At 37.0% G+C, this 13,420-nt stretch overlaps 3 protein-coding genes and 1 non-coding gene across 6 annotated transcripts; 2 read left to right on the forward strand and 2 right to left on the reverse strand.

The window, feature by feature from the left end:
• Positions 1-192: 192 nt before the first annotated feature.
• On the reverse strand, positions 193-274 carry TRNAS-AGA. Its single transcript has one exon. It is a non-coding gene; the product is annotated as a tRNA-Ser (tRNA).
• A 60-nt stretch (positions 275-334) lies between these two features.
• Positions 335-7,037, forward strand: LOC107864558 (glutamyl-tRNA(Gln) amidotransferase subunit B, chloroplastic/mitochondrial). Of its 3 annotated transcripts, none has more exons than XM_016710971.2 (11): positions 369-578; positions 1,248-1,333; positions 1,517-2,175; positions 2,461-2,670; positions 3,454-3,594; positions 3,695-3,898; positions 4,527-4,724; positions 5,484-5,552; positions 6,263-6,379; positions 6,469-6,571; positions 6,709-7,037. In XM_016710971.2, exons 3-10 carry the CDS (start codon positions 1,549-1,551, stop codon positions 6,547-6,549), a joined length of 1,647 nt encoding a protein of 548 aa, XP_016566457.2. In that variant the 5' UTR covers positions 369-578; positions 1,248-1,333; positions 1,517-1,548; the 3' UTR covers positions 6,550-6,571; positions 6,709-7,037. The 3 variants fall into 3 exon arrangements, with proteins under 3 accessions (XP_016566460.2, XP_016566457.2, XP_016566459.2); XM_016710973.2 differs by having other exon boundaries at positions 377-578; positions 1,248-1,390; XM_016710974.2 differs by lacking the exon at positions 1,248-1,333 and having other exon boundaries at positions 335-578.
• Positions 7,038-7,345: 308 nt separating this feature from the next.
• On the forward strand, positions 7,346-8,977 carry LOC107864560. Its single transcript, XM_016710977.2, has 2 exons — positions 7,346-8,127; positions 8,551-8,977. The coding sequence occupies exons 1-2, from the start codon at positions 7,547-7,549 to the stop codon at positions 8,708-8,710; spliced, it is 741 nt and encodes a 246-aa protein (XP_016566463.1). The 5' UTR covers positions 7,346-7,546; the 3' UTR covers positions 8,711-8,977.
• Positions 8,978-9,124: 147 nt separating this feature from the next.
• Positions 9,125-13,396, reverse strand: LOC107864559. Its single transcript, XM_047409008.1, has 6 exons — positions 11,570-13,396; positions 11,284-11,339; positions 11,093-11,168; positions 10,918-10,954; positions 9,767-9,881; positions 9,125-9,594 (listed from the first exon to the last, which is right to left on the reverse strand). Exons 1-6 carry the CDS (start codon positions 11,591-11,593, stop codon positions 9,354-9,356), a joined length of 549 nt encoding a protein of 182 aa, XP_047264964.1. The 5' UTR covers positions 11,594-13,396; the 3' UTR covers positions 9,125-9,353.
• Positions 13,397-13,420: the final 24 nt, after the last annotated feature.

A 13,420-nucleotide genomic window follows, 5' to 3' on the forward strand; every position in this document is an offset into this window, starting at 1 on the left:
GCAGGATTCGATTTGCCAGCTTGATCGCTAATTTGCATCCTCCGTACCTTCTTATCAAGGTTATGTTCTATCCACTAACCCTCTACACTAATTTGCGTCCTCCGTACCTTCTTATTAAGGTTATGTTCTCCGTAAGCTGTAACAATACATACTTTAAGCAAAAAGATGAAAAAAAATGAAAAGGAAAAGAAACGTGGTCGGCAGGATTCGAACCTGCGCGGGCAAAGCCCACATGATTTCTAGTCATGCCCGATAACCACTCCGGCACGACCACATGTGGTTCATTTAATCCACATTTTATAAATTTAATCTTTCAATACCTATCTTCATGAATGATATCGATTTCCCTTTATCTTCATCGATTCTTCAAACTTCTTCACTCTCACAATTTTGCTATGTTCATACAATCTGCCTCTATGGCTTAAATATTTTTTGTGTACAGTTCAAATACCTTCCAGCAGTTTTCCTTAATGTCTCAAAGTTTTTTTGAGTAAAATATTGGACCTCTCTTCTAAAGTATTGTGTATGAGAGAGACTCATCAGTTGCTGAAGCTTTTTTAGTCCAAGATAAATCCTGGGTATTCTCTATTTTCACTTTTCATTATCAATTTTAGCTTAAAGTTACAAACTTTATACACTTCATAGCATCTTTTGAGAAAAAATGACTCCCTCTGTTTAAATTTATGTGGCACCTTTCGGACCGTAAATATTTTGGATTGTAAATTATTGTAATTTATAATATTTTTACATAGTTTTTATATATATAAATTTTATTTCAATAAGTTTGAAGATTTCATGTCCAAATTTACCGTTTTGACACTCAAGAAGCGAAAAGTGACACATAAATTTGAAGCTTTTTTGTCCAACATAAATCCTGATTGTTCTTTATTTTCAGCATTCTTTATCAATTTTAGCTTAAATTTACAATCTTTATACACTTAAAAGGCATTTTCTTGGAAAAAGAATGGTGTTAATTGAAGCTTCTGATTGTTGAAGCTTTTTGGTCCAAGATGAATCTTGGGTATTCTCTATTATCAGTTTTCTTTATCAATTTCAGCTTAAAGTTTTAATCTTTATGCACTTACAAGGCATTTTCTTGGAAAAAAAAAATTGGTGTTAATTTGAAGCTTTTTAGTCCATGGTAAATTTTTGAAGCTGTTTCTGATACTATATGTTGTTTTGGTACGATATATTGTTTCTTGTACTGCTATTACGTCTTTTTCTATACTGTTGTTGTCTTGAGCTAGGGGTTCTATTGGAAACAACCTCTCTGGAATTGGGGCTTTCGATTCGAAAAAATGTGGTGCGGGTTCATCTCTCTTGACCACTAGAGGTGCGGATTGCGTACACTCTACCCTCTCCAGATCCTACTTTGGTGGGAATGCCCTAGGCATGTTGTTGTCAGTTTTCTTTACTAGTTTCAGCTTAAAGTTGCAATCTTTATACACTAAGGCATTTTCTGAAAAATATTGTTACTACTTTGAATCTTCTGAACAATATGTTTGATGATTTGCAGGCATAGTTTAGTGTGTTTGTTCTGATAGTAAGATGGCATTGACATTCCTTAGAGGGATACAGATTAACCCGTCTATGTTATACCCATCTTCATATTTTGCTAGAAAACATGGTGTTTTATATTGTTGTATGAGAAGTGCACAGACACAAACTGCAACCCAAGAAAAGGAACAGACAAAGTTGAAAGTTTCCACACAAAGCCAACCCAAAGCAGTTGATAAATATTTGAAGGATTATGAGGCAGTTATAGGGATAGAAACTCATGTTCAACTTTCCACTCTTACTAAGGCCTTTTGTAGCTGCCCTTACAACTATGGTTCTCCACCAAATACCAGTGTTTGTCCTGTTTGTATGGGTTTGCCTGGTGCATTGCCAGTGTTGAACTCAAAGGTGATTGAGTGTGCAGTAAGAGTTGGCCTTGCTCTCAATTGTAAACTGTCTATGAATTCCAAGTTTGATAGAAAACAGTACTTTTATCCTGACCTTCCAAAAGGGTATCAAATATCACAGTTTGATATACCAATTGCTACTGGTGGTTATCTTGATGTGGATCTTCCACTCGAGTATGGCGGTGGCCATAGAAAGTTTGGCATTACCAGGGTGCATATGGAAGAAGATGCAGGGAAGCTGCTTCATACCGATGGTGGGAGCTACTCACAGGAAAGAACTCTTTCACATTTGAATATTCGCGTGCTCGTCAGTTTTTTTTTTTCTATTTTCTGTCCCTTTGTTTCGGATAGCATATTCTTGTACTCATCAGATTCATTACACTGTAATGTTATGGCCATTCACTTTTGTATCAATTTTCTTTGTATGTGTGCATGAATGGAGTTTGATTATTTGATCCAACATACTTGTTACTTCTATTTATAAAATATTCCTTTTGGTTTCAGGATTCACTATGAATTTTAGATGGATATTGATTTTTTGGGCTTTCTGATTCAGGTTGACTTAAATAGGGCAGGAGTTCCGTTGTTAGAAATTGTTTCTGAGCCAGATATGAGAACTGGTATTGAAGCTGCAGAATATGCTTCAGAATTGCAAAGGTTGGTCAGGTATTTGGGAGTGAGTAACGGGAATATGCAAGAAGGATCACTTCGTTGTGACGTCAATATTTCAGTCCGTCCAATTGGGCAGTTAGAGTTTGGTACAAAGGTTTGCATGATGTGCTTGTCATCTCTGGTGCTTTATCTTATGCATAGGATATACTTATTTATAACGGGATGATTTAGGCATATGATCGTAAATATTCTAGTTTGCTTTCCTTTGTGGATGTTTTTCTGTCTTATCTGATTCTTCCGTTCTTCTATTTGGATGGTTCGGTAATACTTGTGTTTTAAGTGATACATTAGCTCCATCTCCACAGTTCATCTCTGCACCATAAAGAATGGCTCCTATATAATCAGGTCAGCGGACAACATAATTTAGTGACAGGTTTAAGTCCAGATTGTCCATTTATGAAATTCTTGCTTTAGCATTTAACTTAGTAAGGGACTGTACTTGTCATTTTGAATGTGAAATGTGGTCTCTGGAAGTTTAGTGAACTCAATCTTGCATATTTTGATGAACAGAAATTCAGCTTCAGTTGGTGGAAATCACCTTCTTTTGAGAAACTTGAAACTGGAGACATCTTTAGCATTCAAATTATATATTGTCTTAATTCCTCAAACTACATATTGAATGCTATTCAAGACTTTATAAATGGCTAGTATCCTAATTAGTCACTAGAGTGACCACTATTTCCCCATTTTTGCAACTTTCATGTTAATTACATCATTTCTTCTGCCTTATGGATCATGTTTCGGTGTCATTGGTGTTAATTCTTTATTGTTCCCTTTCTATATTCTGGAAATTCTCAGCAGTGAGTGTTTAGTTTAATTTGCATATTCTTAAGTCAATGTCCTATATAACGAACTGATATATTTTATCTTGCTTCAGGTTGAAATTAAAAACTTGAACTCCTTCTCATCGGTGAGTAGGGCCATTGACTATGAAATTTCAAGACAGGTGCAACTACATAGCCAAGGCCAGGTTGATCAAATTGTACAGGAAACTCGTCTATGGGAGGAAGGTGCTCAGGTATGCAACACTAACTTTTGATGCTATTACAGTATATCAGCCTAATTTGCTCTTGTCTTTCCATGGAGAACTTATATGCTTAACTTTCTCATACATCTAGAAAACAGTAACCATGCGGAAAAAGGAAGGACTTGCTGACTATCGTTATTTCCCTGAACCTGATCTTCCTGGAGTTACTCTCACTGAGGAGTATGTGGACAATATCCGTGAGTCATTGCCTGAAATTCCAGAAGATAAGCGTCGGAGGTATGAGAAAATGGGCCTAAGCATGCAAGATGTCCTGTTTCTTGCCAATGACAACAATGTAAGTGCTTCTCATTGTCAGGTTCTGCTTATACTGCTTTATTGGCATGTGGACACTCCAGTACTAAAATCTATCAGCTGGTGTTATTTCGTAAGGGTTTAACCTGTGCACAAAGTGCTTTCATACGGAAATTTAATATGATGCTTTGAATCCTTAAGCAGCTAAAGGACAAGCATTATTTGACTTTTAGATACACATAAGTTCATTTAGCTGTATGCCCCTTGCAATATCTACCTTCCCTTCTCCCTTCTGCTCTTCCAATGGCCCAAAGAGACCAAAGCTTTTTTTTTTTTTTTTTTGGGGGTGGGGGTGTGTGAAGAAAGTGGAAACTTGAATAAGTAAAGGACTAGTAGTGAAGGGAAGGATGATGTTGTTCAAGAAGACTACCACTATTAGTGAAGGGAAGGATGATGTTGTTCAAGAAGACTACCATCCTTTCATGGACTTAATTGTTTGACATGGATGGATTTCCTTATCAAGTTTGTCTTCAAAGGAATCCTAAAGTATGACATGCCTTCATCATTCAGTCTTCAAAATTTCTGGACTGTTAACTTGCAAAATCAGGTCTGCTTTTCCCATTATTTCTATGTAGAAATATCCATAATCCACTGATAATTGAATGTTTCAGATTGCAGATTTTTTTGATACAACAATTGCAGGAGGTGCTGATGTAAAGCTTGCTGCCAATTGGATTATGGGAGATATTGCTGCATACATGAAAAATGAGAAAGTGACTATCAATGAGATTAAACTTACCCCTCAAGAGCTGGGGGAGCTCATAGCTTCCATTAAAGACGGGACTATCAGTGGAAAGATTGGGAAGGAGGTAATTACACTTAGGGTGATGATATAGTATCCAAATTTGTTATGGTTGAAAATCACATTTAATATTTTTCCTCTACATGTTTAAGTGGATTTTTGGTTTTGCTTATCGTCTTCAGCATTTAGAATATTTTTGGGTGCGTTTAGGTTGGGGTTTGTCCAGTCACAAGTTACCTACCTGTTAGGCTTCTTAATTTCGTATCAATTCTCTTCTTTCCTGAATTCTTCTGCGATTCGCTGGCCTTAAATTAATTGCAGTCCCCGTTGCCTTTGAGAAGCCTGAAGTTGATATGATGTTTCTTATTGGTGACAATGATTCTACTTACCATGTCTTAGAAACAGGGTAGCTAAAGATAGAACAGATGTGAGGAACTTAGCATATATATTCTTTAGACAGTCATGACTGATGAGATCTGCTATAGAGGCCAATTAAAGGAGTCCCTATATTTGCAACAACATAATCTCTTTGTAACTTCAGTTTATTGTTGTACTGAACTTTGTGATAATCATAAGCTGTTGTTTGAGCGTGAGAAATCTGTCATCAAGAATCTTTCCGGCATAAGTCATTTTTGATGATACATCTTAATATGTGCATGGATCCATCCACATAAAAGAGGGAAAGAGTATCACTTGTGCATGATCAGTAGCATTCTTTAGAAATGCATAAATATATGCGAATGATCACTTTCTTCATTGGCTTTATTTTGATCCACTCTGTTCAATTATCATGTTTCTGATGACCAGTTGTTATTGAATGTTGCAGATTTTATTTGAGCTAATCGCCAAAGGCGGAACAGTCAAGGGACTGATAAAAGAAAAGGGTCTGGTTCAGGCAAGTCGACTTGCAGTATTGCAAGGACTCTTGTATTTTCCTCTTGTTATAAATAATAGTCAAATGATTTGCTGTTCTTTTGATGAGCTAATGTGCTTTATAATCATCTGTAAAACTGGATTCTTTTACTTCTCAAATAAAAAATTACTCGAATCAACTTCCAAAATCATCAATGACTGTTGTTTTCCTCATTCTGATGGGTAGAGTTAAAAGCATTGTCCATGTTACCTGAATCGTAGTCATTTGGAGATCCTTTGATTAGATAGGGAAGCTGATCATGAAACGACTAGAAATAAAGATACTTGAAGATGAATCTTGCGTTAACCTGATTCTATGAACTTTGTGGATAATCTACTCCAAATAGCATACACATCACTGATAAAACTTTCCATTACTTATCTTATCAAGAAAGGTTCACGGTTAAAAGTTCGCAAAATTATCTTCTGTAGCGTGTCAAGCCGAGTATATGTGTTTTGATTACACTCCCTGGAATAGGGATTTCTACCATGAGTTTTGTTGTCTGGAAATTGATCTTGACCTAAGTGAATCATGCGTAACTCAGACTCACTGTCGTGGTAATGTTTTTGATGTTACTTTATCTAAAGAAGTGTTTGTTGTTGTCGATTTACGTGACTGGCAATTGGAAATCGAACTGAAGCATATTCGTTACTAAAGGAATCTAATGTACTACTCTATTTTTGAATAAACAGATTAATGACACAACAGAGATTGAGAAAATGGTAGATAAGGTGATTGCTGATAGTCCAAAGCAGCTGGAACAATACCGTGGTGGTAAAACTAAATTGAAAGGTTATTTTGCTGGCCAGGTATGTTTTCATTTAGTTTTGAAGCTTGTTGTTTTCATATCATGCTGGCTATTGACTAATATGTTTGACATTGTTGTGCTGGTTACTAGGTGATGAAGGAATCGAAAGGCAAAGCAAATCCAAAACTTTTGGACAAAATCCTTGAAGAAAAATTAAATGCCAAAAGCTGATGTTGGCCTGATATCTGATCATGTACGAGCTCCGTTTAGTTCTTTCTTTTCCTCATCCATATATGCATCACATTAGACATTTTCTCCCCTCTTATCATATTGCTTATGTTCCATTTGGATGACATGATGACTGTTAGCATTCTTGCAATGTGATTTCAGCGATTGGTTACTGACGAATAAGTGATATATCCAACAAGTGGACACAGCCGAAATGCTTCTAGATCATTTGCAAACCATCAGAAGCGACGAGGAAGACAAATTTAGCAGAGTTAGGCTAGGTCATTGCTTCCAAGATTTTTTTGGACTAGCTCTTGATAAGTACAACACTGGTAGTAATTTCGAACTACCAAAGTTCTGATTTATGTACTAGCATCAGGAGAGAGTAAGCTACTTGTTAATGCAATTGCACCTGATACTTTTTCCCTTCAAGTGTAACTAAAGCACACTGTCTATTCAATGTCATTAATTTCCATATTTCTGTTGATGAAGCTATGATTCTCAAATATTGTTTCCCTTCAAATGTGTGATTTGCATTTGCAGTTTCTACTCTTGTACTGTTTGCAAGTTTTGTACAAATAAGTAAGTACAATATGATATTTTTGTTATCTTATTATAAGGTGTATGTGTTTGTACTTATGGAGAACCTAGGGGGTGAAAAAATTGTTATGCTTTCAATTTTGAGAGGTTGACATTCATTTGTTTTTTCTAATGGAATTTACAAACAGCAAGAAGGGCATTAAGTTTAGGGATCACAATTTATTTAGGAAAAAAAACTACCCTTTTGACTGATATACATAGATATATATCATATATATACCAGAAGCCTAAAAAAATGGAAGCCTGATATTCTTGTTTTCTTCCTTGTTTAACGTTCCACTACCATTCCCACAAACGTTGGTTTTATCATTAGGTAGAAAACCAACGTTTTACGGGTGGTGGTGGGTGGTTTGTGGTGGTGGTGGTGGTGGCCGGTTCGCGTATTTGGAGGTAATAACTAATGGCCAGAGACGATGTTATGACAGATGAAAAGAATTCAACACGAAAAATAATGGTGGTGGCAGATCCAACTCGTGAGTCAGCTTCCGCCCTTCAGTACGCGCTCTCCCATGCGGTCGCGGAAAATGACACGTTGATTCTTCTGCATGTTGGTAACCCTAATGCATGGAGGAATCGCCTTGGTGCCTTGATCAAGAAGCCATTGCCAAATCCAGCTACGTCCATGTCCACGTCCACCTCCCCATCAGATGGAGCAAGTGTAAACGGTGGTTCGTTCGGTGCTTTCTTCAAAAAGTCAACGCCGTCACCACCACCACCATCATCTGCATCCTCTAACACGGCCGTGGAAAGCGGTGGTGGTGGTGTTAAGGGGTGCTTAGGAAAGGGATACATGGATTTTCTTGGGACAATGAAACATGCATGTGAGGCTGCACAACCCAAGATAAAAATTTGTACAGAAACAGTGGAAATGGATGGCAATGCAAAGGAAAAGGCTTCTATCATTCTTGCTAAATCTGCATCTCTTGCTATTGATGTTCTTGTTATAGGTCAGAGAAGGAGTCTTTCTAACGTAATACTTCGGTGAGTTTGCACTCTTTTTCATATTATCTAATTTCAAAATGACAAATACAACCACCATAAAATATGGTAACGTTAAGAGTATAATGCGTGATGTATGAGTTAGACACACACTCGGAGTTTAATTTCTGCCATAGGGGGCATTTAGGTGGAGAAGGGTAGAGGGATGGATTCATAATCTAACGAGGTTCAAAACCGTGCACCAACTTGCTACGAAACTACCGAGCAGGGGTAAAAATACAAGAAGTAGATGCATATTTTCAAGAGTTCCTTCTTTTTAGTTGAACAAGTGTGAAATAGCCTCTCTATTTCTACGAGGTAGGGGTAAGGTTTGGGTATACTTCATCCTCCCCAAACACCACTTGTGGGATTACACTGGGTATGTTGTCGTTGTTGTTGTGAATCATCTTGCATTTGTGTGGGCAGGCCTGGAAGAAGTGCATCACTAAGAGGACTGGGACGGGATATGGCAGAACATTTGATTGACAACAGCAAATGCACTTGTGTTGCAGTTCAGAAGAAGGGCCAAACTGCAGGATATCTTCTCAACACCAAAACTCATAGAAATTTCTGGCTCTTAGCATAATCCTAAACTTTTACATGTATAAAAATAGTTTCTTCATCTCCTCTAAATGGCTTGCACTCTATATACTTCTCTATTTTATTTGGTTTTCTACAAAAAGAGGTGCTGTTTGTCAATTTTGTGCATAAAATAGGAATATATGTCATTCCATTCTGCTACATTCATTTGAAAGGCTTATGTTATGCCAAAGTGCAAGAACACAAACAATATTTTACACACATTCTGGTTTATCTGTGTCTATAATACAACAACATACCCAGTGTAATCCTACAAGTGGGGTCTCGGGAGGGTAGGATGTATGCAGACCTAACCCTTACCTTTGTGCGGTAGAGAGGCGGTTTCCAATAGACCCTCAGCTCGAAGAATGTGTAATCATAACAAGATAGGAAGGAAAATAACAACAGCAGAACAGCGAGATAGACAAAACAATATTGTATATCCATTCTCTGCAAGTTACTGGAGATATACTGTTTATCTGTGTTTACAAAATCAAGATCAAAAAACATATAACTGAGGGAGAAGCAAGGCGAGCTGTGAATAAAGGAAACAAAAGAATGTAATGTTTCTTGCAAGTCTGTAACCAAGATATAGAGCTTCATAGATGAAATTGCATGAAACAAAGAAAATGTACAAAGCTACAGGGAGTTTAAAGTTCATCATGCATTGCTTGTTCTAAGGGTACATTTAACTCAGGTACAGGATTCATCTGAACCTGAGCAACATCTGCACCCTGTCCACCAGCTCCAGCTATTATCTCCACCTGTCCAGCTGAACCGGACTTCACAGCTTCGATGAGTTTACGCTGCAACTTGAGCAGCCCCACACGCTTTGATACCACATAAAGCACGACCAAGGAGAAAATAATAAATCCAACCACCAGTATCACCCTGTTCACAGATTGTGTCAGTGTGGCAATTAAGGTCAAATACGCTTCCAAACAACGTAATCAACAACCAGGGAAAAGTATGATCCAGCAAAATTGCAATGTCACTATAAATTCTGCAATTCGAATTGCAAAAAAGGTCAATGTTATTTTACAAAGTCATTGTCACATGATACCTGTCCAGAACGTCCTGCCGTTGCATTGTGGACAGAAGGTTTCGAGTTCGTGAAAGCAAGGAGCGGTGGCCCTTATACTCATTCTCGGCTTTTGTTAATACGGTTGTTGATTCATCTGCAGTATCCAAAATATGTATATTGTCATCTAGCCTCGACTTACATATTTTTCACATTTAGGCTATGAAGAATAACATCCAAAAGTCATGGAAGTAGTCATCAGCACAAAAAACAGGGATAATAAGCCCATGTTGTTCTCATCTACTGAGAGGTGCAGCTGTTGAACACATATTGCCTCATTAAGGAAACCATACCGATTCATGTACAACGTGCCGCATTGGATATGTAGATCCATCAAGCCATGTGATGAATAACATCAATGTATTTTCTGGTCATGTTCTGGTTATATTTTACCTTACAACCATTAGTTACGCTTTTGTGCTGCAGATGGTGTTTATCTATAGGGCTATTTTTACAGTGAGGTAAACATATTTAAGTAAACTTGATCTAGTACATAACCTAGGTGATCAGTCCAAATCCCACAAGGCCTAGCTCTTTTTTTTTTTAAAAAAAAAATGTTAGGAACAATGCATATCTCTAAGTTGAGGTTTGATTAACCAACAAAAATGGCATATATCTGAAATTGAGGTTTATGATGTTCTATTTTCCACATTACTTCAGATGCATAATCAAAAGTAGCACAAGTAAGATTTATTCAGAAAAGAGCAGCGCAGGATAATTCTCAAACTGGACTTGTTTTCACCATAACTATAAAAAGTTTCATTTTATAGAATGTTTGATACACTTCCTAACATATGTCCAGAAAGGGATCCTATTATCCTTGTTGTATGGCACCAAAACTGCAGTTCTTTGACGCATTTCCATTATAACACCATTCTTTACAAAAATATCTTATATCCCCTTAAAAGTGAAGAAGAGAAAGGTTAAAATTTTAGAAGTAAAAGAAAAAATACCTTTCATCTCAATATGACCTTTTCCTTAAACATCCATTTCATGCCATCAATATTTTGTTATGAAGTAACAACAATAAATAAATAGCAAAAGAACTAGAGAAGACAAGAAAAATGTCATCTGGATGAAGCAAGACATCATGCCAAGATGAATGCCATTCATAAGCATGGAAAGGTACTTACCAACTGTCATTAGAGTGCTTGCACTTCTTTCAACCTCCTGTAAACATAAGATAAACGACAAAAGAACAATCAGTATTATGCAACATAAAAAGCTCATATATAAATACATTAGCCAAAAGATTAAAAAGAAGGGCTTAAACCAAGCAACTGAAAATAGAAGAAAGATGGAAATAACCTGAACCATAAGTTGGCGAGTGCGGCGCAGGCTCTCCGTGATGCTTTCAGCTGCAGATGTCATTCCAGCTTTTGTCCTGGCAAATAGATTAATAATTTAGAAAGAAATTTTGCGATATTTCTGCCCAAGCACACACATAGCAAAGTGGATATAACAATGGTAATATTAAAGACTAAAATGGTACCACATACTGTAGATTTCGTCTGCGAGCTGTAGATTCTTCTCCACCTCCCAAGAGAAGCTCCCTCTGACATCATATGAAGGCAGATTTTAGTATGATGCATTTTGCAAGTACTGATCCAAATGAGGAGAAATTGCCGTGAAAAGATTTCCATGATTTGACATCATTATCGAGGCAGATGTCAGCATGATATCTTTTGTGAGTATCAGCCACAATAAGGGATAAAATGCAGGATGCTTGGCAAGTTAATAATTCTGACATGCTAAATGGTATGTTCTATAAAAATAACAAACTACCTCTTCTTGAGCAGCTTTCCTCATGTTTGCCTTTGCTTGTAAATTAGCATTTCTTAAACTCAGCCTCAAGCTGAAACATACATTTAAAAGATGATAACGGGAAATGAAGAATATAGTACAAACTTAATAGACAAGAAGTGAAAATAGTATCTCATTCTCCCACTATGATCACGGTTGGAGATTAAAGACGTATACATGCAGTGAACAAACTCAGAAAGAGCCCAAATCTTAAACAGAAGATTATACTCCGAGAAAGCTATTAAAAATCAACCAAAAGATTATTGAAAGCATATATCACTGATTCCTTATTTTCTGCAAGGGAATTTTAAAAGAGGACAACAACAACAACTATGCCTCGATCTCAAACTAGTTGGGTTGGCCATACAAATCCTCTATAGTCAGTTCCACTCTATTATAACCTATATTTCACTCCAATAACTGGTAAGTATGTTATTTTTGGGGGCAGGTTGGAAGTTCTCCATAGTCAAGACTAGGAGTTCCCTAAATATCATTCTTATTAATATCCAAACTTAAAGTAACTAAAATCTAAACTTTACAGCCAACTATAATTGGTATCAAATATATGGATCCTTTATTTCTACTGTTGTGTTCTTAGCTTAATCCACATTGGTACTAGGAGATTATAGGTGTTTTGCCACAACTTCCCTCCATATGAATTTAGATCTACCATATCCCTCTTAGTAACATCAATCCCTCCAGAATCCGAACGACCTTGTCTTATCTTATCCTTTACGTGTGTTGTTTGCATACTTTGTTTTGATATGACCGTTACTCGCCTTGTCCAATCTTGCATTGAAGCACATCTACCTTAATGTTCACATGTTTTAGTCAAGTATAAGTTTATGACAGTGAGAAATCACCCATGTACAAAAGGTGTGCCAACAAGTAGAGAACTCTACATAAAGATATATTCACGGTTGAAACTACAGCAATTTGGAAAATGTTATCAATCTGGACAGCAATTCATCCATTTAAATGTCACTACTAAGTTAATTACAAGCCAATTCTGAACCAGCCTTTCAACCCGACAAGCAAAACCCAATATTTTGTCAAGGTCCATATGGTATTACCAAGTAAGAAAAACTAAAAAACAAGCTAAATATTAATCTCTCCTATTCTATACCAACCAATAAGATCCAAAATCTCTGACTTCCTCACATTATTTCTAGCTACGTCAAGAAGGGGAACCTTGGAATAACTGTAAATTTGCTGCCAATGTGACCACGAGGTCACGGGTTCAAACCATGAAAACAACCTCTAGCAGAAATGCAGACTGCATACATTAAACCTTTGTGGTTCAGCCCTTCCCCGGATCAACGCACAGCGGGAGCCTTAGTGCGCTAGGCTGCCCTATTTCTAGCTACATTAATATTTGGCTCAACATTGTGCCAAAAACCGAGATTTCTCGACTTGATCATCTAAAAGCAAGAAACTTGAAATCATCCCCATTTTCTTATTCAACTCTCCAACCCCAAAATTTCAGAATTCCTCACATAGCTATTCTATAGTTGAAATGGAAGGGGTCCAAATATGGGTTGTTGGTAATTGCACCCAGGAGTGTGGCCTAGTGGTCAATGAGTTGAGAACTATGACGTCTCAAGTTCAAATCTCTCAATAGAGACAAAAATACTAGGAGAATTCCGTCCTAGCCTTGGTGGACAAAATTATCAGGCATCTATTGCTGGTGGGAGGTGACAATTATCCCGTGGAATTAGTCGAGGTGAGCACGAGTTAGCCCGGACACCACAATTATCAAAAAAACAAAAAGTCTAGCTACCTTACATTTGGGGTTTCCAAGATTGTTTCAAAAACCACTACATCTCAGTTGAA

This window comes from Capsicum annuum, chromosome 3 (assembly GCF_002878395.1).
Source record: "Capsicum annuum cultivar UCD-10X-F1 chromosome 3, UCD10Xv1.1, whole genome shotgun sequence".
Lineage (NCBI taxonomy): Eukaryota > Viridiplantae > Streptophyta > Magnoliopsida > Solanales > Solanaceae > Capsicum > Capsicum annuum.

Coding starts and splice junctions, on each gene's coding strand:
- LOC107864558 (XM_016710974.2), top strand. CDS start 1,549: ATGGCATTGACATTCCTTAGAGGGATACAGATTAACCCGTCTATGTTA. Junction 2,671..3,453: donor AGTTAGAGTTTGGTACAAAG/GTTTGCATGATG, acceptor ATCTTGCTTCAG/GTTGAAATTAAAAACTTGAA. Junction 6,380..6,468: donor AAGGTTATTTTGCTGGCCAG/GTATGTTTTCAT, acceptor GCTGGTTACTAG/GTGATGAAGGAATCGAAAGG.
- LOC107864559 (XM_047409008.1), bottom strand. CDS start 11,593: ATGAGGAAAGCTGCTCAAGAAGAG. Junction 11,340..11,569: donor GGAAAGCTGCTCAAGAAGAG/GTAGTTTGTTAT, acceptor ATATGATGTCAG/AGGGAGCTTCTCTTGGGAGG. Junction 10,955..11,092: donor CTCGCCAACTTATGGTTCAG/GTTATTTCCATC, acceptor TTATGTTTACAG/GAGGTTGAAAGAAGTGCAAG.
- LOC107864560 (XM_016710977.2), top strand. CDS start 7,547: ATGGCCAGAGACGATGTTATGACAGATGAAAAGAATTCAACACGAAAA. Junction 8,128..8,550: donor CTTTCTAACGTAATACTTCG/GTGAGTTTGCAC, acceptor TTGTGTGGGCAG/GCCTGGAAGAAGTGCATCAC.